Below are 27274 nucleotides of genomic sequence, written 5' to 3'. Positions count from 1 at the left end.
GAAGTGACATGTGCTTCTAGAAGGTTTTTAGGAAGGGGAGCATACAAAACACTGTAACTTTTAACTTTGCTTCCGTTTTCACTACTCTATGACGAGTTGGCTTTTGTACTCTGACATTAAGATTTAATATATGCAATTTTTGGATTTGCCAAGCATCTGTTTCCTAATGTTTTGGATTTTCATCTATGGTTTTATGGTTTTAACTTTGTTTGCAAGACTAGATTCTACATTTTTGATTGAATTATTTAGAATATTAGTATACTCAGTGACTTTACAAAATTGACTTGCCCACTTTTAAGAGACATTTTAGATGTGTCTTTCTGTGGTCAGCTCAGGAAGGTACAAAAGAAGTTCAAGACTTGACATCACTAGCAACTAGTTATTGAAAAGGCCTAAACCCAGAACAAGTAGGGAATGAGACCCCCAAATGCACCAGCAGTCTATTCGATTTAGTGGCGTGATAAATTGTATGGTACAGTTGTGTCTTCATGACCCAATCAGTGAAATTAAACTAATTTGTTACTTCTTTTCTAATGTTTAAGTGTTCATGTGGAAAAAGTTTCCATATTTAGGCTTCAGGAATGTGTATTTCTAAGGGGATATTTTAAAAGTATCCTCCCAGACCCATAACAATCCTGATGTTTTTGCATATTGTTTGAACTCTTGAAACCTTCATGTAGAAAGATAGTTCACATTGGATAGGTAAGTATTATACCAGAACTTTTGCTGGTTTCTATGGTTTCTATAGTAGGGATGCAGGGACACTGTCATGCAGATTTGTAACAGATCTGTTTTAACCCACCAGAGAGCGCACCCTACTCAATAGTGATTTTTTTTTTTTTTCCACACAGTTTCAGTCTGTTGCCCAGGCTCACGGCAACCTCCACGCCTGGCAATTTTTGTATTTTTAGTAAATATGAGGTTTCACCATGTTGGCCAGACTGGTCTTGAACTCTTGACCTCAAGTGATCTACCTGTCTTGGCATCCCAAAGTGCTGGAATTACAGGCATGTGCCACTGCTTCTGGCCTGTGAATAGGGATTTAAAAGCCTCATTTACTTTATGATCATTTCATTATTGCTTTCCCTTGCTATGTTAAGACTGATCCTAGAATGAAAGATTTCATTACCAAAAAAACACAAAACCCCTTTTTAGATTTTTTAAACATTTATTTATTTATTTATTTATTTGGGACGGAGTCTCCCTCTATCGCCCAGGCTGGAGTGCAGTGGCGTGATCTCAGCTCACTGCAAGCTCCACCTCCTGAGTTCACGCCATTCTCCTGCCTCAGCTTCGCGAGTAGCTGGGACCGCAGCCACATGCCACCATGCCCGGCTGATTTTTTGTATTTTTAGTAGAGACAGGGTTTCACTATGTTAGCCAGGATGGTCTCGATCTCCTGACCTCGTGATCCGCCTGCCTCGGCCTCTCAAAGTGTTGGGCTTACAGGCGTGAGCCACCGCACCCGGCGATTTTTTTTATTTTTATTTTCATTTTTTTAGACAAGGTGTCTCAGGCTACAGTGCCGTGGCACGGTCTTGGCTTACTACAACCTCTGCCTCTTAGCCTCAAGGATCCTCCTACTCCAGCCTCCCAAGGAGTTGGGACTACAAGCCTGCACCACCACGCCCAGCTAATTTTTGCGTGTCGTGTAGAGACAGGGTTTTACCATGTTGCCTAGTTGGTCTTGAATTCCTCGGCTCAAGCAATCCTCCCACCCCAGCCTCCCAAAGTGCTGGGATTATAGGTGTGAGCCACCGTGCCTGGTCTTTAGATTCTTTAAATATATTTAAACACAGGAATATACAACTACATTAAAACACCCGCTTTCGAAACTTGTCTGTATATTGCAGGGGTATGGACAGGATGTGTCCTAGTGATTATTTTTCTACTTAGCCATTAAATTAGACCTGTATTTTTGCATGCATTTTGGTTTTTTTCTAACAATGAATTTCAGTTCTATCCAGATAGACCCATTACAAAAGGAAAAAAAATTACATAGACTCAGAAAGTAATATTTTAAAGCCATTCAAATTTCAAAGATTGAAAGACAAGTAAACAAAAGATTATTACTTGAACAGAGTGGCTGGAAGACTGAAGCATTAGCACAGTAAGGAAGCCATTAAATTGGCCAAAGAACAATCCTTAGAAACATTGTGGAAAACTTTAGGGGTCAAGTGCAAGCCACAAAAGGTCAAAAAGAGAAACACTGGGGTCATGAGGTCTATGATGTGCTCAGTGGTTGTGACGTGTAAAAAATGGAGATGGTGCATGGCCAGGTGCGGTGGCTCACGCCTGTAATCCCAGCGCTTTGGGAAGCTGAGGCTGGTGGATCACCTGTGGCCAGGAGTTCAAGACCAGCCTGGCCAACATGGTAAAACCTTGTCCCTACTAAAAATACAAAAAATTAGCCAGGCGTGGTGGTAGGCACCTGTAATTCCAGCTACTTGGGAGGCTGAGGCAGGAGAATTGGTTGAACCCAGGAGGTGGAGGTTGCAGTGAGCCGAGATTGCACCATTGTACTCCAGTCTGGGCAACAAGAGTAAAACTCCGTCTCAAAAAAAAAAAAAAACTAGAGATGGTGCATTAGATAGAGGCAGTGTTGAGTTCAACGAGGACTCAGAGTGAAAAGGTAGAGACAACTGCAGTTGGGGAAAAGGCAAATCAGAGAGAGGCAGCTACAGAGCAGAGGCATGTTGGTGATGGAGACGAGCATTCTTTGGCAGTGTCTGGAGGGGTGCGACAAGCAGAGGTGAGATATAAGAGTACTGTTTAATGTGGGGCAAAGAAAGGCAGGCGTATAGAGATGGATAGAAACTCTTGGTTTGAGTCTGAGTAATTTATGAGGCCCTTGGCAAGGAAGACTGTGACCTGAATATTACAGAAGGAGGTCAGTATTGCAAAAGATCAGTGTTTGGATGGAAGATATCTAGTTTGTGAATATAGTTGTTATTTGACAGGAAAACACAAGTTTGCCGTGTAGATTTGAAGATATGTTGAAAATACAAAAAAAAAAAAAAAAGTGTTTAGTCCTTCTTCCCCTGGACCACTCTTCCCCAGGAGGAGTTCCTTTCCATAGGAAGGGAAACAAAAATGAATTTCCTTTAGGCAAGAGAGCTTTGTAAGGTCGAGCTACTTGAGAGCCAAGGAGAAGCTGCTTCTTTGTGACAGAGCAGGGGTTGAAGTTTTAGTGGTTGCTAGTATTCTGCTGAATGAGCTCTGAGATGCATTCATTTTATAGGAGGGGCCGTTTCATTTTCTAGCTGGACCATACTAAGATTTTTATTTTTGTCTACAGATTGTAGAGTAGATGAGAGGAACTTAGTAGAATTGACAGAATTGCCAGGCATAGTAACACAGCCTTGATTATGTCTTTTGGTTGCCGTTTTCCTCAACTCTTCTTGGGAACTGTCGTAGAACTGGCCCAGACGCTGTGATTAGGATGGAAGAGTTCTTCTTTGAATGACTTGGCAGCAGTGCAGTATGAAATCTATTATTATTTCTCTTCAAGCTTTTTTGCCAAAAAAAGTACATTTCCATTTGTGTCATCAAGATGGGAATTAAAGAATAAGGAAAAGTGCAGAAAAAATTACATGTGTTCTCAACTTAAACCGAAGGTGCAATATTTTAGAGTATCAGAGTAGTCACTGAGTTCAGTTGGATCTATCCCTGAGGGGTTGGGTTGAGATCACAGCCTCTTTGAAATTTTGAGTTAGAGACTTTCCAAACCAATTCTTGTTCAAACCTCCTCTACAAAGGTAAGCTTGGTCTATCCCCCCACAGTCAAAACCTGAAGAAGAAGCCTTTCCTCTCCATGGCCTTTACCTGATGTTTACATTACTGCTTACCCTGTGCTAATCCTGTAGCTTCTGTGTCCCTTTTCAGGTAGTTTCTCATCTAGAAAAATCAGTCATGTGGGCCTTGAGGGCAGCAGCCATTCTGTTTTTACTCCTCTTAGAAGATCAGGGTTCATGCTGGGACACACGGAGCCCTTGATGTGGATGAGTCTGTATGAATTGAATGTGAAGAACCAACCTGGGCTGGTTTGTATTGTTTGTGTTGACTCGGCCTGCTCTAAACTCTGTTACCCAATTTTTGACACAAGAAGTGGAAACACTGCCTCGGAATCCTGACTGCATTTGTTTCTGCCTCTAGCAAGGAGTTTCCCAATTATGTGGGAAGAGGAAGTCTCAAAACTTTATTCTTGGATGTGCCTCTTTCATCCCTATTAACAAATGTATGTGCCACACTAGGTCATATAATTGTCAGGTTCAGAATCATAGGAGACTGATTTGATCCCTGACTTACTAACTTTGTGACTTTGGAGAAGTTAATTTTTCTAAGCCTATTTCCGTCATCTGTAGGATGATATTGCTGTCTGCCTCATAGTTATTTTAAGATTTCAAAGCATTCATATTAAATACTGTGCAGATGATAGTTGCCTTATTTTTGAATATTTTTCCTAGGCGTGTTTCATAGTTTTACTAATAGGTGTTCTTATCATATCCTGAGACAAGGTAGGTCAGAGGACAACACACCTTTTCTGCAAAAGACCAGCGAGTAACTATTTTCAGATTTTAACAGGCGATTTAGTTTCTATCACTACTCAGCTCTGCTGTTGTGGCTCCAAAACAGCTGTAGACAATATGAAAATGAATGAGCCTGGCTGTGTTGCAACAAAACATTATTTACAGACCTTGAAATTTAAATTTCCTATCATTTTTGCCTGTTGTGAAATATCATTCTTCTTTTAATTATTTTTCATCCATTAAAAAATTTGAGATCTGTTTTGAGCTCATAGACTGTACAAAAGCAATCAGGGGATATAGGTTGTTAACAATCACCCTAAAATAATTTGCTTGATTTTTCTTAGTAAATATTGTTTATGGAGAAACAAAATGTATTCCTTGGGAAAATTTCAAGTGTCTCAAGTCACTGCAGAAAACCGGGTCGAAGGGATAGATGTTTTCAACAGAAATTTGAAGAACTAAGCATACTTGTCTGGTAAATGTTGATCTTGGGCTTGACCAGAGATACATCGAAGAAGTGGGTAAAAGAGATGACCAGTTTTAATTACAGATTATTAACTTGGATCTTTTTTTCTGGCTGTGAAGCAGCAGTTATTCCCTCCTAAGCTGTCTATCCTGATGCCTGGTGGAGGCGTCTACTGGTTTGTTGCCTTAGAGGTTACGGAGCTCTCTTCTGCACCATCCTTTTTCCTAGGACGTCCATGAGAAGTTGGCTGAAGTCGATAGGAGATGTTCCATTTTATATAAGGGGAAACAGCAGCCTAAAGAAATTCTGTGATTTGCCTAACATCAGACATTTCTAGCAGTATAGGTTGGGCATCCCTGATCTGAAAATCTGGAATCCCAAATGCTCCCAAATCTGAAACTTTGGGAGCACCAATGTGATGCCACGAGTAGAAAACTCTGCACCTGATCTCATGTGAGGGGCTGCTATCAAAACTTTGCTTCATACACAAAATTATTGGAAATATTCTATGCCATTACCCTGAGGCAATGGATATGAGGTATATATGAGACACAAATGAATTTTGTGTTCAGACTTGGGTCCCATCCCCAAGATATCTCATTATGTATATGCAAAATATTCCAAAATCTGACAAAATTTGAAATCCAAAAGACTTCTGGTCTCAAGCATTTTGAATAAGGGATATTCAATTTGGACACCCAAGGCCTGGAAACCCAATGTCTGGCCCAGGGCTTGTTTATCTTACCACCCTGTTTTGCGTTATCGCACAGATTATCAGATTAGTGATAGTACCTAGCATTCGTAAATGCCACAATTTATAAAGCTCTCTTTCATATGCTATTATGTTTAACCCTCAGAATATCCTATGAAGTAAGAAGGGCAGGTTTTACTATCTGCCTTTTCTAGAGGAGGCAGCTGACAACCTGATATATTTTAATATACCCTGGGTCACATACCGATTAAGTGGTAGGAGCAAGTCTGGGAGCTAGGTTTTCTAACTCCTTTTATTACACTGTGCTGCCTTATTATACTACATGGCAGTTGATGCCATTAATACCCAAACATTAAAAAATAAATTGAAAAAGAAATAACATCCTGCCATGGTTCCAGCCCTTGGCAGTGATTTTTAAGTGGAGGTTTGTGTTATGAGAATTTTTGCTTTCAAAATGCTGCATGCACCTCCTGTAAAAGGTTGAATGAAATGATTTTATTTTTGGTAAGTGGCCCATGCACGCTTATTATTTATTTATTTAGGTCTTTTTTGCTCCAGCTCCTTTGGCTAAATGAAGCACTGCTGTATTTTTATTGCATACCCCATCATTAAAAGAAATTGAAAAGACGCTTGTTAGTTTTAATATTGCATGGGTGGAAATATATCTGGCACATTTAGAAACAGTTACAATTCCTAATAGCGCATTTTAAGAACTAGTCTGGTTTTGTTCTTGATTTAAAAAAGAGAAAACTTTCTTAAATTTGCTATAATTCGATAATCATCTTTAGTTGGGGAGGGAGAATGTCTCTGTGTTGTATGATTCTGACTTTATTGACTCATTCAGCATTCCTTTCCAGCCAGTGGGAAGGGATTATACTCTTGGGCAGCATGAAGGGCCTTTCATTTGTTGGTAAATAATCCAAGCAAAGCTGCTTCCAAGTGCAAGGTTTTTTTTCCTTTTTCTGTAAACCATATGCTTCTTTAACTTTTGGACATATGCCCTTTCAATAAACTATGTGAGGCTCTAACTGTTGGAGCTATTGTTAAGTTAAGCACAAGCCAAATACTCAGGCTGCTTCTTGCATCTAAGCCTTCTTCCCAGTCCCCCTGAAGACAGTGTTATATATATATTTTTTTGTCTTTTTCTTTTCTTTTTTTTTCAAAATAGCTATTCAGAACCTGGAAACCCTATAGAAAGGGGGAGGTGTGGGGAGAAATAGTGTGACAGGAAGATAATTTAGCCATAGCATGAGAGGTGTCATTTACACTGCAAGATACTAAATGTGCCCAAGACCTGAGCTTGACAATAACAACAATAGCAACAACGGAAGTAGAATAAGAAATTCAAAGAAGTTTCTGAACCATATTTCATTCATGACTCTGGCTTAAAGTTTACAATTAAGTTCATTTGATTAAGTCTGTAGTATTCTCCCTGATGGCCTTTAGAGGAAGAGGCAGAATAATTTTAATAATGAAAATAGTCTTTGGCCAGGTGTGATGGCTCACCTCATGCCTGTAATCTCACACTTTGGAATTCCGAGGCAGATGGATCACTTGAGGTCAGGAGTTCAAGACCAGCCTGGCTAACATTGTGAAACCCTGTCTCTACTAACAATACAAAAATTAGCCAGGTGTCGTGCTTGGCTCTCTCTCTCATGCTACTCAGGAGGCTGAGGCAGGAGAATGGCTTGAACCCGGGAGGTGGAGGTTGTAGTGGGCCAAGATTGTACCATTGCCCTCCAACCTGGGCAACAAGAGCGAAACTCTGTCTCAAAAAACAAGAAAATAGTCTTCACATATACAGATAGAACAATGGCAAGCAAATGAATGCTCTCAAAGACTCCTCACAGAAGACACATTTTAGGGGTTAATAGTAATTTATAATACACAAGAAAGTCATGCCAAGCTGGGCACTTACCTGAAGGTTGACTTTAATCCGGTCACTTAACCTTTGTTAAACCTCAGGACTTTTGTTTTTATTTTTATTTATTTATTTGCATTTTTTTCTTTCTTTTTATTATACTTTAAGTTCTAGGGTACATGTGCACAACGTGCAGGTTTGTTACATATGTATACATGTGCCACGTTGGTGTGCTGCACCCATTAACTCGTCATTTACCTTAGGTATATCTCCTAATGCTATCCCTCCTCCCACCCCTCCCCACAATAGGCCCTGGTGTGTGATGTTCTCCTTCCTGTGTCCAAGTGATCTCATTGTTCAATTCCCACCTGTGAGTGAGAACATGCGAACCTCAGGACTTTGAGCTGAATAACTGGTTGATGATACTGTATACTGGACAGGACTGTGAAGACTCAGTGGGATTAATGCATACGGAGCACATCGCTCTGGCCTGGCACTTAGTTAGTGCTCAATAAATGTGAGGTGCAGAGTACAGTCTAGTGTTGTTAACACATTTCCCATTTATGCCTTTCCAGAGTGGGCTGGTAAAAACTGAGTTAACAAGTTTTTACGGAGGGACCTTAGGGTATTTTTGGCATTTTGGGGAGGTGTTTGCATATGCATAGGAGATAATTAAATGATCACATAATTTCACGTAGGCTAATTACCAAAATCTCTTAAAGTCTTATACCAGCAGGAGGTGTTATTAATATGTGCACACCTAGCCTGCTGTGTCTTGGCTATATTCTATTGTTTCAAAAGGTGGGATAAATAGTTTAAAGCAAGGCTTCAAAAGATAAACTTGTGGGATAATTTTTCAATTTGTGTGTACTTAATTTGAACTTCTTTAGATAATTATAGTAAAGGTAATACATAGAATTAAAAATAAAAACCAAACATCAGCTTTTTCTGTACTCTAACATGATTGAGAAAATATAAGTTAAAAATCTATACATTTTTATGCTAATAGGCGCATTTCCTTGACATTTTTCTTTTTATTTAGAAATTTTTTATAGAAATTATGTATTTCTCTTCCTCCTACCTTCCTTTCCTCCAAAAATTTGAATTCTTAAACAATTTAGAGACATGGCAGCCTAGTGGCTAAGTGAGTGAACTCCTGGGGCTGTGGTGAGGAAGGAGAGCAGCTAGGGTCATGTCTGTGGCCATGAAGGTGTGCTTTGTGAGAGGTGATGTTTTGTGGCCTTTCCCTCCTCCCTCATAGGCAGTACCTGAGCCATTATCTGAGATTTTGTAAAGGTGCAGACTTTTGTGGCTAGCTCACTAGAAGCAGGCTGCTTAGATATAATTGTGAAGAATCAAAAGGTGGTATTTACATTTGGGTTTCTCAAATGCACATTTCATAGCTGAGGTCAGTGGGCCATAGCTAGAGGGGGTTTCTGTTGCAGAAACCTGACCCAGGCAGCACCTGGCCTTTGCCCGGGGGCTGATTGAGTGTAGGTGAGCCCTGCTGTCTGTCCCTCATGGGGGTCATGTGGCCTCTAGCTCCTTTTGGTACAATAATGGTATTATCGTGATATTTAAATGCACTCTCCAGGAGCGCTTGATTCCTGCAAGGGCATAAGCATGGTCTCTAAAATGTTATTAAAAATATAATACCACCATATGCTCAGGCTTTCTTATTCCGTGATCTTCTAAAAACAAAAACATGCAACACAAACACACCAGATGTAACCCATTAAGTTTGTGTTCACTTCTGCAGTTTGGAAAAATGTTAGAAAGGTTAGGAAATAGGACTTTGATGGTGATGGGAGGAGGGTGTGGACCTGGGAACCAGCATCTGAAAGCACTGCCAAAGGAAGAAGCCGCTGCACACAGAGGTTTATTCCTTCGTGCCTTTAAAGGAAAACCAAGCTGTAAGTCCTCTGGCCACACAGGGGCTGGGCTAGATCTCCAGAGTGATAGGATCATTCCCATCGGAGGATGCAGCCAGGCGGCAGCAAACTGGACCCTCTGGCCTTCGGAACAGGCCTGTCATTGTTTCTGCTTCACTGTTGGCCGTGGATCTCGTTATGGAATCTTAACTGCCCAGGTCTGTATGTGCAAAGTAAGAAAGAGAGACTCTTCATTCTTTGCTTGTCAAAGACTAAAACTGAATTCTCAAAGAAATCTTGAATATCTAAATGTTCGTGAGATTGTGACTCAGAGAGAGATGGGCATAAATGCGCTACTAAGCAGAAGGCAGAATTTTTGACCCTCCTGGGAATTTATTGTACTGCCTTTGATGCCACTAATTAACTCACTCTGTGTAAGCAGCGACTAGCAACTAATAGCAGACTAATAGAAGAAGCTCCATGATGTTGTTTTAGAATTCTTAATTCAAGAAAGAGTCTTGGCAAGCGCTTGGAAAATAAGGTAGATCTCCTCCTCCCTTTTAAAGGCGAGCCCGCTGGGGCCCTCAAGGGTACTGTTTTGTTTATATTTTCCTGTTCCCAAGTGCATGCTGGATTTGGCAGGTGCTTTCTGTAGGGAGCTTTGAAAGATGGTTAGTACCCATGGGTTTGTGCTTGCACTTAAGTGCCTGTTCAGGGCAGTGTTCAGCCAGGTCACAGCGATCTTCGCTGACCTTGTCATCAATGTCCAGAAGCATCCTCCCAGGGGTAGAGATGAGGCTGCAGACCTCTTTATTTGTGAGGGTTCAGAGGCACAGGAAAATGTATGGAAACCCTATGGGCTATACAGGGCATGCTTGCTGAAGCTTCAGACAAGCTGATAATGTTATCTGCTCATCATTGTCATTATCTTAAAAAAAAAAAATACAGGAGGCAGCTTGCTCTTCATGCCATCAGAGCTTTCTACTGCAGTGAGGGGAACAGCCATTTCAGGTTTTGCATTTTCGTTTATCTGAATTCTCATCTTGCTCTCTCTGCCCACTCCCTTCTATCCCAGGGACCTCTTTTGAAGTTGAATGGAGCTCTGTAAACTGAGCAGTTGGGGAGTGAGGTGAGAATTTTGCCTTGGTTTGAGCTGTAACCTGCTGTTCTTTGGAGCAAATGGTTTCCAGTGGAAGCCACTGGAATATTGGTCAGTCTAGACTACGTTTTATTCTTTGGCAAAAAGAACAGTAGAAATATTAAAACAATTACGCTACTCTATGGCTCTGATGGAGGGCATTTTCTTTTTCTTTTCTTTTTTTTTTTTTTTTTGAGATGGAATTTCGCTCTTGTTGTCCAGGCTGGAGTGCAATGGTGTGATCTTGGCTCACTGCAACCTTCGCCTTCTGGCTTCAAGCGATTCTTCTGCCTCGGCCTCCCAAGTAGCTGGGATTACAGGCATGCGCCACCACGCCCAGCTAATTTTGTATTTTTAGTAGAGATGGGGTTTCTCCATGTTGGTCAGGCTGGTCTTGAACTCCTGACTTCAGGTGATCTGCCCGCCTTGGCCTCGCAAAGTGCTGGGATCACAGGCGTGATCCACTGCACTCAGCCTGATGGAGAGCATTTTCTACGTTCTCTCCTTTCACCCTGGGACCTCCTGGTTGGTGAAAGTAGGAAGAGAGAGCAATCCCATCATCTTTGAGGGAAGGTTGTCACTTGAATTTCCCCAAGGCTTCAAATTCTGCTGCAGCCCTCTCATGTTGCAGGCCTGGCAGTGCACTTTAAAGGTTGCAAACAAAGCTGAGTGCTTTCTCCTGATCTATCTGGGCCCCTCCCTCTGTCATCTGTCATTGTCAATGGGAGATGTATGTGCAGCAGCACAAGGGCAAAGTCTGACCCCGAGGGTATTGGAAATGTTCTTAGAGTAGGCATTATTTGCTCACGCCCTTTGGAAGCCAAGCTGGCTTGGCAGAACTGCAGTCTAGATGGAAAGAGGAAATATTCTGCTTTTAAAAACTACAGGAACTTTATTCCCACTTCCTAGCATAATTCTACAGTGCTTTGGAATATACTTAGCTTCTTCTGTTTTTCATTTCTGATCTCTCTTTGGTCAGTCTTGGGGAGAATTCTGAAACAGGGAGGCGAGGGCTTGGATTACGTTGGTTTTTATTCAAAGAGCATCAACATGTAAATAACTAAAGAAATAAAAGCTGATAAGATGTAACAAATGAATTATAGGAAAACAAATGAAATAATGCTCCTTGCAAACACAGCGAAGCAATTTCCCGGGAGGAAAGGAGGGACGATGCTCTGTGTCTTGTTCAGGACATGAGGGCGGGGCCCCAGGCTTTTGGAGACACATTAAAAACTCCTGGAACACACAAAGCCCCTGGCCGAGACCCGGAGTGCGGTGGAGAGGGTGTGCAGCGCTGAGTGGGGCCTGCGTGTGTCTTTGCGCATGGAAGTGGGAGGATTGCCCCTGTGCGGGTCCTCCGTGCGGGTCCGGTGTCTCCCCATAGATTTGTCATTTGGGTTTCTCTCGATGTTTTCCAGGAGTGGATTTATGTTACCAAAAACTTAATGGGAGAGTGTCTCAGTTTTGAAATTTTCTGTGCATAGCAATGTCATTACTTCTTTTTTTTTTTTTTCCTTTTTACTGGTGGTGGTGGATGTTGGGGCACATATCCAGGTATCATTCCAAAAACCTACCCAGGAATAGAGCTCTTGTCGTATTAACAAGGGACAGGGATGTGTGGATTCAGTAAAGCATATGGGAATTTTCTTTGCATCACTTGCTCACCTGGGACATGACGACCAGTTTCTGATCTGGAAACTGGACCTCATACCTTGTCCTACTGCCATCACTGGGTTGCTGTGAGGATCACATGAGACGATGTAAATAATGATGAGAAGAGTTATTTCTTTTCTTAAGGATGGGGAAGATGTTTGTTTGTGAGGGGTCCAGATTAGTCAACAACATATTTACGGAGCCTTAGTTCTGTATTTTAATTCATTTGAACATGACTTTATTATATCATTCAATATAGAAGTAACAAGGTTTCACAAACTCAGACCTTAAATATGGAAATAGTATTTGCTTGTTAGAATCCCATTCGGCTAGAAATCTGAGTATCCTCCAGTCTTTTTTTTTCCCCCCTTAACATTTTGTTGCCTCCTCCCTGCCCGCCCCATCCGCCCTTCATTTTGGCTCGCTGCAACCTGAGTGCCACTTTTCTGGGAAAGCCTGATATTCTGACTTCAGTTTTGTAATTTAATGATGGAGAGTTTCCTTAGTAAACCAAATTTAGAGTGCTAGAATGCTTATCTTATATCCAGACCTTGAACATAAAAGGCATTTTATACCAGCAATTGTTCATTTAATGAGCAATTGCAGAGTGCAGGCCGGTTAAGGGATTGAGCTATATGCACTATTATTGCAAGAAGTATTCCGAAATACCAGAAATAGGACGTAAGCTCTGATCAGGGAGACTGCGAGCACAATTACCTTCTTTTCAAATCCTTCTGTGACACTGCGGGAGGAAAAAGGACTTTGAAACTTGAAAGGAAAGAGCTTGCTTTCAACCTCAAAAGCTAGGAGGAAAGGGCTCTGAAATTTGCTCAGAATTCCCAATTCACCATTAGCCTGTTTCTTCCTTTAGCCTCAAGGCATTCTCCGCTTTTTGAAAAGATGTTAAGAAATTCAGTCACAATAGAGAGCCTAGTTTTGAACATGTTTCACTCGGTCCATTGAGGTCTAGGCTCCAGCCTTTGTGTGGGGTGAATTGAGCTGAGCGGCTAGCTGGTTGGAGAGAGGTGAATGAGGAGTCGCTGTGCACTCGCAAATTCTGGCAAAGAAAAAAGCTCACCCCTTCCTTTATTTTACAATATGCATTCCTGTACAATCCTGCTAGTGGCAATATGTGGAGCGGAGCCTGTTCTTAAGTCAATACAGAGTACTTGGTTTATAGCAACTCTTGTTAAGTTTGTCTTGTAATTGAAGCTGCTGTTGACCTTGCTTGGGGACCATTTGTAAAACCGTTTATTTAGCATAAACTGAAATAATAAACCCTCCTTCTCTCGGGCTGATTGTGATAGGGTGACATTAGTTTGATTTAATGATTAGCCGCCTGACCCTTCTGCTGGAGAGAGAGGCTTGAATAGGGAGAGTTCACTCGGAAGCACTCAGAAAGAATACTAATGAGCTTGTTAAATTTAGCATGGCTCCAACCACTTTTAATTCCTCTAATGGGAGCAGCACTGCCTGGGAGAGGGAGAGGGAGAGGGAGGCAGAGAGACACCGAGAATGTTCCTAGAGGGTCTGCGCAGCTAGAGAGAGCTCACCAAGAGAAGTTGGCACAAAGTAGCTAGCCAGAGCCTGGGGACTGTGTTGTAAGTATTATCTGTTCTCTTATACTCCCCGTCTTCTAGGTCTTGGGACAAGAGAGGAGTAGTGGTATTAAAATGGGTTTTAAGGGAAAAATCAATCCTAAGGGGGAAAAGGGGGTGAACAGGTATACTGTGAGCTCCTAATCAGCTAATTTTGTTAGGTGACAGGAGGTGTCCTTAGTTAGTGATGCCCGGCAGAGTTTTGTTTTTATCTGGAATGAATCGCCTGAAACTTTTCTCTCAAGTCATGGGCAGAAAAAAAACAAAACAAAACAAAACAAAAAAACCCAAACCTGTTTCTTCGGTTACCATGAGAAATCGGATAGGTGTTTGTCTGCAAGCGCACACAAGTGCATGTTCGAGTCCTGCTTCATGCAGCAACGTGATTACTTTCTCCAGACCTTTATTGCAATCATCCTAAGCATTGTTTGCAAGGACCCCACTTTTCTTTTCTTTTTTTCTCAGTTTCTAGCACTAAGAGTATCTTGATGTCAGTTGCTTTTGGATGAGTTTGGAAATTCTGGGACAGTTTCTAAAACGTGCTGCTTTGGGCAGCTCTCTGGGGGCAGGGATTTGTTAACTTCCACTTGAGGATGGATATGCAAAAAGGAGGAGGTACAAAGTGGGATTATGATGACAGTATTTAAAGTCATTTTTTTCCTGAAAGATTTTAGTGAATTGCATGTTTCAGTTTTACCCCCGAGCTTGCAGCTGTTAAACATAGAGAAGCGGGAACAGTTGCCTTGTGTTTGGCTGTTAAAGTCCATTGGCAGATGCTCTTGGAGCAGTGGGCTGTTTGCTTACATTTTTGCAGCAGACTTCTGCCTGTTGCCATGGTGGACAGTGTGTTTCTGTCAATAATTTGGCCTGGCGTAGCCTGTCTGCACTGACTCTCAAACTTTATTGAACAACTCGGCTCAACTGAACAAGATTAGACAGCTTTCGTCTTTTGGCTTGCTGAAGTGGTTGCTAAATTTATAAGAGCAGGCAGGAATATTGCTTGGAAAGTGTCCCTTTCCCTGTATACAGAGTTCTTTCAAGCCTCGTAACTGTTTGTATTGTGGAGTGTGTGTACTGTCAGGTTTTCATACGAATGCCCGTCACAAGCAACTTGGTACAGGAGGTAAACTTCATGAAGTATTTGTCTGCTGGAGTTTTCCTTTTGGGGCGGAGATGTGTGGTTGGGTAAAGTTAGGATAGCACTGACTATTGTAAAAGTAAGTTTCTTGATGGAAGTTTTCACATTAAAAAAAAAAAAATCTTGCCTGTATTTAACTTTACTAAGGGAATAGTAATTTTAATTTAATTTTTTCTGTGTTAAAAATGTGCACTTCGCTAACTTCTTGTTATAACTTTAATATTTACTTTTGTTGGGTGAACTCTCATTAAGAAAATCATTGAGCTAAAAGGTAGCCTCATTTCCACTCACCCTCCCCACTCAGCTGCCCCATTACCCTCTCTGAGCTTATTCTCTCAAGAGGTTGGGGGAATGGTGGGAGGACTCTCTGGTCAGGCCATAACCCGTTCATTATTCAGTTATTTGTGAGGTTGGATTCAAATACTCATCATAAACACGTAGTTTGTAAGACAGAGTTTATTATAGGGATGCCGTTTTAAGAGAAGAAAAGTTAATTTCTTCTAGGACGATTAAGTCAAGGAAATCCTGTTTTAAACCTGGAACAGGTTAGCCGAGCTTGGTTATTCATCTTTCCCAGAGAATGCTAATTATGTGTCACAGCCCCCCTGAGGAAGGGTTTTCTAGCCTCCAAATGAAGGTCCCTTTCTAAAGAATTTGCACTTCAGTGCTGGAAGTTCATTTCAGATTTAAGTTTGAAATAAAGGCTTTATACAGAGCACAAATTAGTGGAAAATATGACTTGGGCCATTTGTAGGTTATAGGAATATTTATAAAACTGATGTAAGTTTTAGTGTTTTGACACCCTTTTGCTTTTACATAACTGCAGCATTTTTATATAAACTGTGGGTTTTCTGCTAATGAAGTACAAGGGTGGCCTACTGCCTAAAAGTATTAGTTAGAAGGGAAAGTAAAAATGTATTTTATCTTTTGTAGTTTGTTTTAAAATTACCAGGAGCGTGGTGTGAATTGCTTTCATAGAGATCAATGTGAACATGTGGGATTACAGGATATTTTTGTTTTTGTTTCTGTTTTTACTTGATAGATTAAATGTATAATTTACCCCTTAATTATAAGGTTTGGGATGAGGATCTGCACAAGACAATATTAAAATAATATTTCACAGTTACCTTTAGTAGTCAGCAAATTCTCTGTAAAGACCAAAACGTACCTCATTGTCTATTCTGTTTTGTAAGTCATTTGCTAAGGTAAGGAATATATTGCTTAGTTTTCAAGTCTTACACACAGGCAGAAAAACTAAACTCGCTACTGGCTTTAGGTAGTTCAAGTCCTGAGTCAACATAAATAGTATTTGGTATTTTCAGTTTGTATTTTTATGCAAGTCTGTGTTTACAGTTCTACTTCCTTCTGACTTTGATCAGGGTTATGAAACTGCTAAAGCATTATTCTTCTGTTTATCGGGGGAGCCCTTAGTTAATCATATCTGCTTTATGGATTATTTTGAAGATAAATTTGTATATGGGAATAAGATGTGTTCAAGATCTGTTTATCTAAAATGCACAACAATGGTTTTATTTATACCCAAATACAGTTTTTTTGTTGTTTTGTTTCGTTTTCGTTTTTTTTAGATAGGAATAGGAAACAGTTTTTACATTTGATGTCTAAGCGGTACCTGGACAGCAGCTTTCTTTCCATCAGCGCTTGTCTGCCAGAGCACAGTCTGTTGATTAAATGTGGAACTTGTTTGAGATCATGTAGTTTAGAGTTCACGTATGATTCAAAGAGATGAATTGGTCCACTTGTTGTGGGTTCACATAGTCTGTGTGATTTAATTTTATGCATGGGTTCTTTGATCCGCTATTATAGAAAGGTCATCCAATCACATTTGCAGAGAATCATAGTGGAGAGATGGAAAGTTCTTACTGATCAAAAGGAACTGAAGTATTAGGAAACTGGAATACCAACTGTATATGGAATTTCTTCAAACTGTTTCTTACATCTTTGAAGAAATGTATGGACCCACCAGAACATGGACACATATCAACATCCCCCATACCTTCCTTCCTCACCCTCAGAGCCATCTCACATCTGGACTTTCAGTCTCATTCTGTTTTCCAGTTAGGTCTCAGCTTTGTTGTATGGACAGAAGCAGGAAGTATCTCACTAGAGGCTCTGTAGGTTTTCATGATTGGCACCTTTATCCCTTGTCACCAATGAGTTTTCTGTTCCATTTTTGGCTCTGTCAAATCTCTTGCTGGGCTACAAATCTGACTTAAAACAACAAAACCACATAAACCTTTGGATAACTTCCTAGTAGGTCATTCTCTAGGAGCAAAGGCCCTACACTCGCTGGAGCAACCAGAGCCTCAGTGGGTAGCTGGAAGGACTTTGTGTCACCCCGGAGGCCCCGCATCCCCAGGCAGGCAAAGGGAAGCTGGACATGCACAGTCTTAGATTGGCAAAGGTTTCAGTTCCATGTAGGACCTGCAAGATGTTGGACAGCCCATGAGCAGAAACCTCACACGCAGATCCAGCTAGAAGCTGGTGATGCCAATTTGCCGACCCCTACATCTCCGTTTAATAGGCTCATTACCTGCTCCCCTTCATCCTTCCCTGTGTATTTGTGTACTTTGGACTCTCATTCATAAACAATTTTGTCTTGCAAAGATCCCGTCCCAGCCCTGTGGCTTTCAAAGTGGCCGTGAATTAGAAAGAGACTTTTTTTTTTCCAGGAGAGGGATATTGAGAATGAGACCTCATTGATCATGGTTTTTTAATTGCTCCTTAAAGTAGTTTACAGACTCTTTCATTTTTCTTCTTTCTTTAGAGGATGAAAGTCCTGGACAGACTTATCACAGAGAGAGAAGAAACGCAATCACTATGCAGCCACAGAATGTCCAGGGGCTCAGCAAAGTCAGTGAGGAACCTTCAACATCGAGTGACGAGAGGGCCTCATTGATCAAGAAAGAGATCCATGGGTCCCTGCCACACCTGGCGGAGCCCTCTGTGCCGTACCGTGGGACGGTGTTTGCCATGGACCCCAGGAATGGTTACATGGAGCCCCACTACCGTAAGTGCCCATGCCAGTCAGCACTTGTTCAGGAGCTATGGGGAGGGCTGTGTGTGTGTGTGTGTGTGTGTGTGTGTGCGCTTTATGAAGTTTTGGCTTGTATAATTTATTAAAAGGTGTAATTTTCTTTTCATTTTCTCTCTTACTTTCACTACTTCCTACCCATTCTTTTTAGAGAGAGATGTTTTCTTACATCTCTAAGCAACGTCAGTCTTCAGAGGGGCGGCCTTCAGGAAAGTGGTCCATTGGTGACTAATCCACATGAGACTTTTGTTGAGAAGTAGAGCTAAAGTTACTCCATCCAAACAGATGCTGCAGGAGAAAAAAATTGTTGTTATGTAGTTATGAAAGCAGGCTACATTAAGAGAAGTCCTCAACAACCGCAATTCCCGTTTTTAATGATTTTTTAATTTAATGATTTTGGCTATTCCCATTTTTGATGGTTTGTGAGAACAAACCTTATTTTAAAAATCTGTGCTAAATTCCTCAATACGGAAGATTGTTCGTTATGCTGTATTTTCCTCTCTAACCAGCATGCCAGACACATCAGAAACTCCTTTCTCAGCACTAATCACGTTTAAGAAATTAACTAGGACTCTGAACTCAAGTATGGGATGGTTTTCTCCAAAGGCAGAATACAAAGAAAAATGTATAAGGGTTGAGTTTATTTCTGGCCTGTTTCTAGTTAAAAAAATACAATTTGGTTGTGGAGTAATGAAGTTCATATTGAGGTGCCAAAGCTTGCAGCTCTTGATTACAGATTTATCACCTTGCCAGGATTCAGACTCGCCATTTAACCTTCCCGGCTCCAATTCCAGATGATCCATTGAGCTCCAGTGAGGGGGACTGGTTTGTGTTTCCCCTTTTCCACATCATTCAGAAATTTTAGTGTTTTAAGGCAAAAGGTCATTAGCCAGATGACTGATTAGTGAGGACAGCTGATTAGTGCATGTTTTTTTGCTCAAGAAAGTGCCCAGGATAAAAGCTAATTTCATCCCTTCATTAGTTGGCTTGCAGCAAAGGGAAATGCTCACTCCTCAGATCAAAGGGCCTCGCATAACCTTAAGTCTCAGCAACCACCACTCCCCACCCCCCACAATCAGATTATATTGTTGGAAAAGATGGAAGCTACATTTTTTTGTTTTAAGTGGAGAGTGCATTTTTTAGAAAGTAGTCAGAAGCACGGAGGAGAGTTTTCTGGATTCTTCTAAGCTTTTGAAAAAGATTACAACTTCTCTGTTTCAAAAGTGGTTATCAGTCTTATTTCTGTAAATACAGAAATAAGGGGGAAGGCTATTGGGCTGGTTCGTTCCTTCATTCAGGATTTACTTAGTTTTATTTTATTCATCTTTCCTTTCAGGAATGAAGGTTTAAAATAGTCTTGGTAGGCTTTTTCTCTGGGCACATTCCCAAGTTTTCTGCATTATATTTTTATTTGTGAGTCTCTTTTAAACATCATCCATGCAGAAAATCTGAGGGACTCCTACATGCTTTCTACCTATATTTATAGACCCAGGTAGTAGACTTACTTTTTAAGAAAAATTTAGGCTAGACTCTTGGCCAAAGCTCCCTGCATTGTTTTTGTTCTTATGTGTGAACACAAACTTTTCCCATCTCATATTTATGTTTTGTTGTCTTTTCAAGATGCCCAGTAATTAGTGAGGTATTTAATTAGTCAGGACAGCTGATGAGTACTTCTTCTTTGGCTGACAGTAGTGAGCAGATAACCGTTAACTTACTCTCTGTGCCATTCAACTTGCAGCTTGTTCTTGGTTCGTTTGTTTTAACGGTTTCCCCCATCGAGTCTTCCTGTCCTTTGAGGGGCTGGGAGCTCTCTACACCTGGGACCCTCATCCTCCCTCAGCGGTGCAAGTGGGACCCATCTCCAGGACCTCCAATTTCCTATTAACTAATGGTGGGCATGGGAGAACTCTTAGGGGGATCCGAATTGATCGATCATCACTCTCTTTTGAGGTTACAGCATTCATAGTGGGGTATTCATTAGATTTTCCCACTGTATTGTTCAAATCAGTGTTAAAATTATGTGATAACTTATAAACTGTGTAAGCTGTCTGTAACCAAATGGCAAATGCGATTTTGACCTACCATCCCAGTGTACTCCCTAAATTGGTCATAAATTACATGATTATATAGATAATATGGACGGGAAATCCTAAAGACTGCACAGATTGGCTCAGTGCTCAGGGAATTTGGGTTCAACGTCCAGCTTTGTCACTTGCTAGCTGTGTGACCTTGACAAGTGTGCTGATCCCTCTAGGAATCCTTTCCTCGCTGTGGGATGGGGCGATAATATGACTGCCTGCTCCATGGTGTTCTTGTGGAAGTTGAGACAATGCAAATAAAGTATTAACTAAAATCTCTGGCACATGGTAAGTGCCTCAAAAGTACTAAGGTAGTTTTTCTCTGCTTTCTCTTCCTCCTTCTCCCCCTTTTTGCCTTCTCTTCTACATCCTCATCCTCCTCCTCTTCATCAATATGTGATAAGTTGACTCTCTAAGTCATGTTTGAGAGGGTTGCACTCGTATTTGATTCAGTGTAGACTGTTTTTTTTTTTTTTTTTTTTTTTTTCCCGCCAGACCTGGTCACCTGCTTGCCTGAGACCAGTTTCTTCTATAACACAGATTGGGAACTGAGCAAACTGCAAACCTGTAACTGTGGTGTGGTTAGAGCTGTGCACTGTGGCCTTCTGAACATAATCTTTCTCAGTCAACCTCAGTAGATAGACTATAATTTTTTTGTTAAGTAAGTGAAGAAATTGTAAAGATTTTAAACAAGTTTGAAAAGTGTTAACTTTTAAATTCTTAGCAGAAAGTATACAACACATGCAAACTTTAATACATGCAGGAACATAAAAGATACGGTATTATTTATTCATATTGAATAATTTAAAGATATCCTAAACTAAGCCTCAGCGTCATATGGGATATGACTTTACTTTTTCTTTAGAACTCTGTTGGATTACTTAATCTCCTACCAGTATCACAAGTACTTTTTAAGACACTTTATAATAAAATCTGTCTGCTCACATGGATTTAATTATCCAGGCAAAGCTAATGATTGATGTGAACTGAAGGTGATAAATTTTCCATGAATTTTTTAGTGTATGAAGAAATACCTTCTTTTGAAAATGAGACGTACAGTTTTGGTCACATTTGTTTATCTTGTGGGTATAGTTTGTCTTGGTCCTGGGCCCTGTCAACAACACAAGCGCACTGCAGACCTTCAGTAGCTCAAGTTTAGAGACATCTTTTTAGGCCATTCCCCTTGCCCTTGAGTTATTTGCTAGCTCTGCTGAGCCGGTCAAAAGAAAAGACTCCTCTAATCCAGTGGGCTGGCCATGTGAACACTCACAGCAATTCCTTCATTTCTCTGTGGTTGGAAATTGTAGACTTTCCAAGATGCCTAATTTGTGTTTCTATATATATGAACTTTGTATTTCTAAAGTGTGGGCAGGCTTCCTGTAAGACCGGAAAAGGGAAAACCGTTTCTGTTTTTTTTTTCTCCCCCTTCAGAAGGACATCTGTAAAATTTTTATTGCACAAGATTTTATTATATTTGGGAATGCAATGTTGCATCTTCAGAAATTGTAGTTAGGCAAAAATCAAAGTATTTTAGGTTTTGTGGCTTAAAAAAAAAAAAAGAAAAAAGAAAGCTCAGGGACAGCGGGCACTTCAGACATTCACAGCATATGTTTAGAATAAAATCCTCCCAGGGGGATAGGGGTTTTTGCTCATGAAGAGTCACAGTGGATGGGCTGTATATCAAGGCGCGAAAGTAGACGTTTTAGATGCATGGCTCAGGCATGGCATGGTGCTGACAGGCTCTCGGTTACAGGATCACTAGCGCTTTATAGTTTGGGGGAGCATGGGAGGGGTTAGATTGAAGGACCTGATCTTCTTGTATCAGAGTCAGGGTAAGAAGCCCCATCCTCTGCCCAAATATTCCTCAGCAATTTTCTTCTGCCCATGCTCTGTGTGTAGCCAGGTATTTCAAACCACCATCTCTCCTTGCTTTCATTGACTGCCATGCGTTTATCTTCTATAAACTTTCAAAGGCAGGTGACATAATAGTTAAAGCATTCCTGTACCCTGGCCGACACTTAACTTTTATTCACTTCCCTCTTGCAGAAAACATGTGTTGCATTGTCTTCTGTCTTACTGTGAAGTCTTTAAACTATTCCTGCAGGGATCTTTGTGCAAAGTTCCTCGGATTCACTAGTCATGTCATATTATAGGGTCTCTGCTGGTTTTGGTAAAGGGGGCAGAAAGATGCCTCCTTTTTAAAAAATTTCAGGTCTCCTTTACAGTTTTATAGTTGTGGAAGGCTGCTTTTCTTCTGCCCCCAACTGCTCCTAAGCAGTAATTCTTCGTGGAAAATATGATTCATTCTTCCATGCAAATGCTTTGATTGAAAACATACCACTGGTATTCTTCCTGTGTTCCCCAGCTCAGATGACAGAACTATTGGTTGCTAATTAGCAAAACCTGAGGAATTAGCTTAAAGAAAAAAACCCTGAATTTTTAATTGGCTTGCATTTATTTTCTGTGGAAGGCTGTTGTGCTAAGCCCACTTGCATTCTTGTGTGCTAAAAAACTGCATAGATTTTTTTTTCTACCTGTCTGTCTTTATATTAGGTGACTTTCCACATCCCTTTAGAAATACATCTTCTGAGTGAATGGAAGAGAGGATGTATATTTTACATATTTAATAGGTACACCTGCTCCTACTTCTCTCTCTTACTATCCAAGTGTCATCTCGAGACTGTGAGAGACAAAAATGCCTACAAGGCACAAATGAACAGTTTTGTCTTGACCAAACTGTAAAGGCAGTGACAGTTCCCTTAGCTCTTAGTTCTCTTCTCATCCAGACTGTCTTTTACCTCTTTGGAGAACAGTTGATGAGCCAATCAGAAATGCTTTGTGTTTTTCCCCCCTTTGAAAATTAGATCATTTAACCAGAAAGACTGATGTTGGATCACACCCTGGGGGCTTTGCTAGGTCTCATGCTTTCTCGGCTGTTAGTCTTGAATTGCAGTAAGAACTGGAGTGAGGAGATCCAAACAAGTCCATGGACCTTTGCAAAACTGTTATTTGTGAGCTTAAGAATAGCTCCCTGCTTATTCTTGTCTTTCTCTTAGAAATTCAATAGAACGACCTGGCCTTCTTTTAGTAATCCAGAGATAATGTTTTAAGACTAGAAACAGTGAGCCACTTCCATAGACTTTTAAAGAGCTGCATTGCAAGACAACTTCGAGCAAAGCAATAGAGATTTAGGAATAATTCTTAGTGTTCCAGATTTGAACTGTTGCCAGTGAATCTTGACTACTCTTGTGCCTGATGCGACCGTGAGTCTGTGTATCTCAGTCTTAGGAGATAGCGAATGAAACTGGGAACAACAGTGAGAAAAGTCCTGTAGCATTTGGAAAAATTTGATAACAATTTTATTCATCAGTTTTCAGGATAAATTTATTAAAGGAGACTGGGAGAAGCTTGAAGACCACCCAGGCCAGGAAGAGAAAGAAAAGACCAAGAGAGACCACATTTTCTAGAGAAAATCACTTAGCCCCTTGGTGTACTAGTCCAGTCCTCTCTTCCCCTGCCGCCCAGCACTGTTCTCTTCTACAGCTGACTCAGCTCCCATTGGCCGCTGCTCTGGTGCTAGCCCTGCCCTTGTTGCCCTACTTGTATAGTTGTTTCTCCTGGACCAGTTACTTGCTTTCTCTTTGCCTTCAAATCCTGCTTATGTTTGAAGGCCTATCTAACGACCCACGTCGTTGGAAAGTCTCTAAGAGCCATCTTACATGGATATTTTCCTACCCTGGACACTTGAGTAGTCATGTCATTCTCACCTTTAAACACATCACAGCTACTTCCTTGTGTTGCCCCTACCCGGCGGCCTGACCTCCTTTGGAATAATGTGATTAGTCCAAGGCAGTACTTATCTTCTGTGGATACCAAAACTCCTAGGGTAGGACTTGGGGACTCATGTGTGCCGCCATAGGGCAGAGAAGTTGGGAGCTGCTCGGATGCTTATCACAGTCACCATGGAGGTGGAATTCCAGGTGACCCATGCTCACAGCCTTCCCATCAGAGTGACTTCTTGACCACATGAAGAGACATTGTCATTTCTGCTTCCCTTTTACAATTTAGTTATTGTATACAACTTCTAATCCAAACTTAGCCACCTCATCCTTCCTGAGAGCAGGCGATGTACAAAGTATTTCTGGTACATTTGTACATCTGTACATTTGTAAAATCTGCATTTTTAAATTTTTTATTTTTGAGACAGAGTCTCACTCTGTCACCCAGGCTGGAGTGCAGTGACGCGATATTGGCTCACCGCAACCTCCGCCTCCAAGGTTCAACCTATTCTCCTGCCTCCACCTCCCGAGTAGCTGGGATTACAGACATGCGCCACCTCGCCTGGCTAATTTTTGTATTTTTAGTAGAGATGGGGTTTCGCCATGTTGGCCAGGCTGGTCTTGAACTCCTGACCTCAGGTGATCCGCCCGCCTCAGCCTTCCAAAGTGCTGGGATTACAGGCGTGAGCCACTGCGCCAGCATAAGAGAGGGACTTTGATTCTTTGGAATAAGCTGGCAGTTCATTCATAGACTTGGATGGGGACCCTAATCTTAGATACTATGCGATTAACACAGGAGAGCTGCCTCTCTTCCATGACACCCATCTGACATCGAACAAGTAGGTATTCTCCCTGTAGTTAAGGTGAGCATGATGTTTGTTTGCCTTTTTCCAAATTTCAGTGATGTATTTGTCTTCAACAGCCTCTAGTCAATTCATATTTCGGTAACATCTTCCCAACTTAGCATCCAAGCATGCGTCTGATCCATGTTAATGGGAGGTCCCATGTGCAACTCAGTTCAGGATCATGAATCCAGTTGCTTAAAGATTCCATGTAATTATTTATCTTTTCTGATTTGGCACCTACCCAAATGGCACTTTTTTAGTTATTGCCTATGGTTTCTTTCCCTCCGTCCTTTCCCTCCCTTTTTCCTTCCTTCCTTCCTTCCCTTCTAGAGTAAAAACATGAGAAATAGCAACTCTTGCCATTTCACAGCCATCTGCTAACAGCTTTCCCTCCCGCTTTCTTAATAGAGGCAACATTATCCTCGGCCCTCCTCCTTTTTCTTGTATAATTAAAGAATGTTACCTTTGATGTCTCTTGAAGCTTCAATCTCCCATCCTGCCTTAGCTTTCTTGATCTCATACCTATAAATTTGTGCGGTATCTTCATAGTTCTTAGGGAAAGGGCTTGATTTTCCTCTGTGTGCTGTTCACAGTTTGGGTTAATTTAGAGTAACCGATCTGGCATTTTATTGCTCTCTTTTCCCTGTCTTCTGATATAGCTTGGATTCTTGTTGTACTCTTTGAAAAGGATCCAACTTCCTCAGTTCTTTAAGTTATGAAATTTGGGTCTCTCCTAAAATGAATGTTCTCATCCTCCCAATGTCTTCACTTCTTTTGAGGGGGACCAGGCTTTTCATTAACCTCAGTTTTCAATGAGTTTCTTCTTAGAATAAAATAAAGCAAGATTCCATTTGATTCCTTTAACTGTTTATTTTTGTGTTCATTCTGTCAGTCATGTGTTAATTGAGCATCTGCTTATTGAGTGTTGCATAAGTGCTAAACAGTGTTGACCAAAATGAGCAAGTGCCTGCTTCTGTGAAACTTTACGCCATCAAAAAGTCAATACAAGGGAGCTGTCAGAGGAGAGAGTGAAGAGTCCTTTGGGAGCAGGTGAAGGACTTGCCCAGCCTTGGCAGTCCAGAAGGCCTCCTGGAGGAGGTGACATCTGAAAGAGGTGAGGAAAGAGTAATCTAGGCAAAAAGGAGCATTTGTCGAGGCCTGGAGGCCAAAGGAAGACCTGGACACCTGCAAGGACTTGAGAAAAATCTTTGCGTGGTTGGAGGGTGAATTTCAGGAGGGGAGTGGTGAAGACAGGGCTCGAGAGGTGCAGGCCAGCAGGCTTCTGAGAGGAGCTGTTTGTTTCTCTCCTGCAAGAGTCTGGGGTGATTACTAAGACTTGTGCCATGGCCCTTTGTATATTTAGACAGATCTTTGGGTTCTCCATCACTTACCCAGAATTTCTCCATCGCAGAGTTGAATTCACCCCTGCTTTCAGTTTGACAGCGTGCGACTCCGTGACAGGGCTCCCCTCCCAGGCATCTCTGGCTGGGCTGCTGTCTCATTTGGTCTTCAAGGATGTGCTGCTGCATCCCTTTGTGTAGCAGGTCATATATATATATATATTTTTTTTTTGAGACAGAGTTTCGCTCTTGTTGCCCAGGCTGGAGTGCAATGGTGCGATCTCGGCTCACCGCAACCTCTGCTTCAAGCGATTCTGTTCAAGCAATTCTCTTGCCTCAGCCTCCTGAATAGCTGGGATTACAGGCATGCGCCACTATGCCCGGCTAATTTTGTATTTTTAGTAGAGAGGGAGTTTCATCATGTTGTCCAGGCTGGTCTTGAACTCCTGACCTCAAGTAATCTGCCTGCCTTGGCCTCCCAAAGTGCTGGGATTACAGGCGTGAGCCACCTCGCCTGGCCAGCAGGTCATATTTTTTTCTTCAAGACAACAAAATTTATTTTTACTCGTTCTCAACTGCTGAGCTGTTCTGTAATAGGTAACCCTAGCCACCACAATATCTTGATCACAAACTGCAAATAAAAAACATAGGAAATAACTGTGGCTTCATTCCTAAAGAATTAATTGTGTTCTGCATCAAGGCATGTTTTAATTTCCACTTACAGTGTTCAAAATGAAAAAAAAAAAAAAGCATTGAGTTTTATTTTATTAGAAGACTCCCAAATGCCCTCACATCAGTCAAGCTAGAGAAATTGTGCAGGGGGCCACGGTGAGGTTGGAGATAGGGCCCAGAAATAACCAAGTGAAATTCAGCTGGGAAATTCAGTAGCTAACACCACCAGGGGAGCATGAGAACAAAGACTGGCATTAGTGGAATGAGCCTGCAATCCAGCCAGGACTGAAAGAGTCTCAGGGGAGAGGGTGGGACCCTGGAGGAGACTTGTGCCTGCTCCCTAGGGAGCCGGGGCCTAATCAGTGGACATTGTGAGGATCAGAGGGAGCCCACTCTAGGAAGCGGGGTGTTTACCTCGTCCACTGGGGGTACCCAGATCTGCATCCTGATTGTGCTCTTCTCTTGTGAGTGGAGTAAAAGGAGGTGCCTGTTTCCTAGGTAATTTAGAGAAGAGCAGAGAAGTGCAGGTGGGGGATGCGGAG

At 41.5% G+C, this 27274-nt stretch overlaps 1 protein-coding gene across 4 annotated transcripts in view; it reads left to right on the top strand.

Moving 5' to 3' along the window:
- GLI3 (GLI family zinc finger 3) overlaps positions 1-27274 on the top strand; it is a 278558-nt gene that overhangs the window by 74321 nt on the left and 176963 nt on the right. For 3 of the 4 annotated variants that reach the window (XR_002520954.2, XM_021935856.2, XM_009203061.4), the window contains one exon: positions 17752-17994. Coding sequence is in view for 3 of the 4 variants with exons in the window: in XM_009203061.4 (XP_009201325.3) it covers positions 17752-17994 (243 nt within the window). In the remaining variant the exon portion in view is untranslated. Of the gene's footprint in view, positions 1-10974; positions 13832-17751; positions 17995-27274 lie in introns of those variants that run through there. The other variant, XM_031665376.1, reaches the window with a different exon arrangement.

The sequence above is a fragment of the Papio anubis genome, chromosome 4 (genome assembly GCF_008728515.1).
Source record: "Papio anubis isolate 15944 chromosome 4, Panubis1.0, whole genome shotgun sequence".
In the NCBI taxonomy this organism is placed as follows: domain Eukaryota; kingdom Metazoa; phylum Chordata; class Mammalia; order Primates; family Cercopithecidae; genus Papio; species Papio anubis.
The sequence above is the reverse complement of the archived record's forward strand: the minus strand, read 5'-3'. Positions and strand labels throughout refer to the sequence as shown.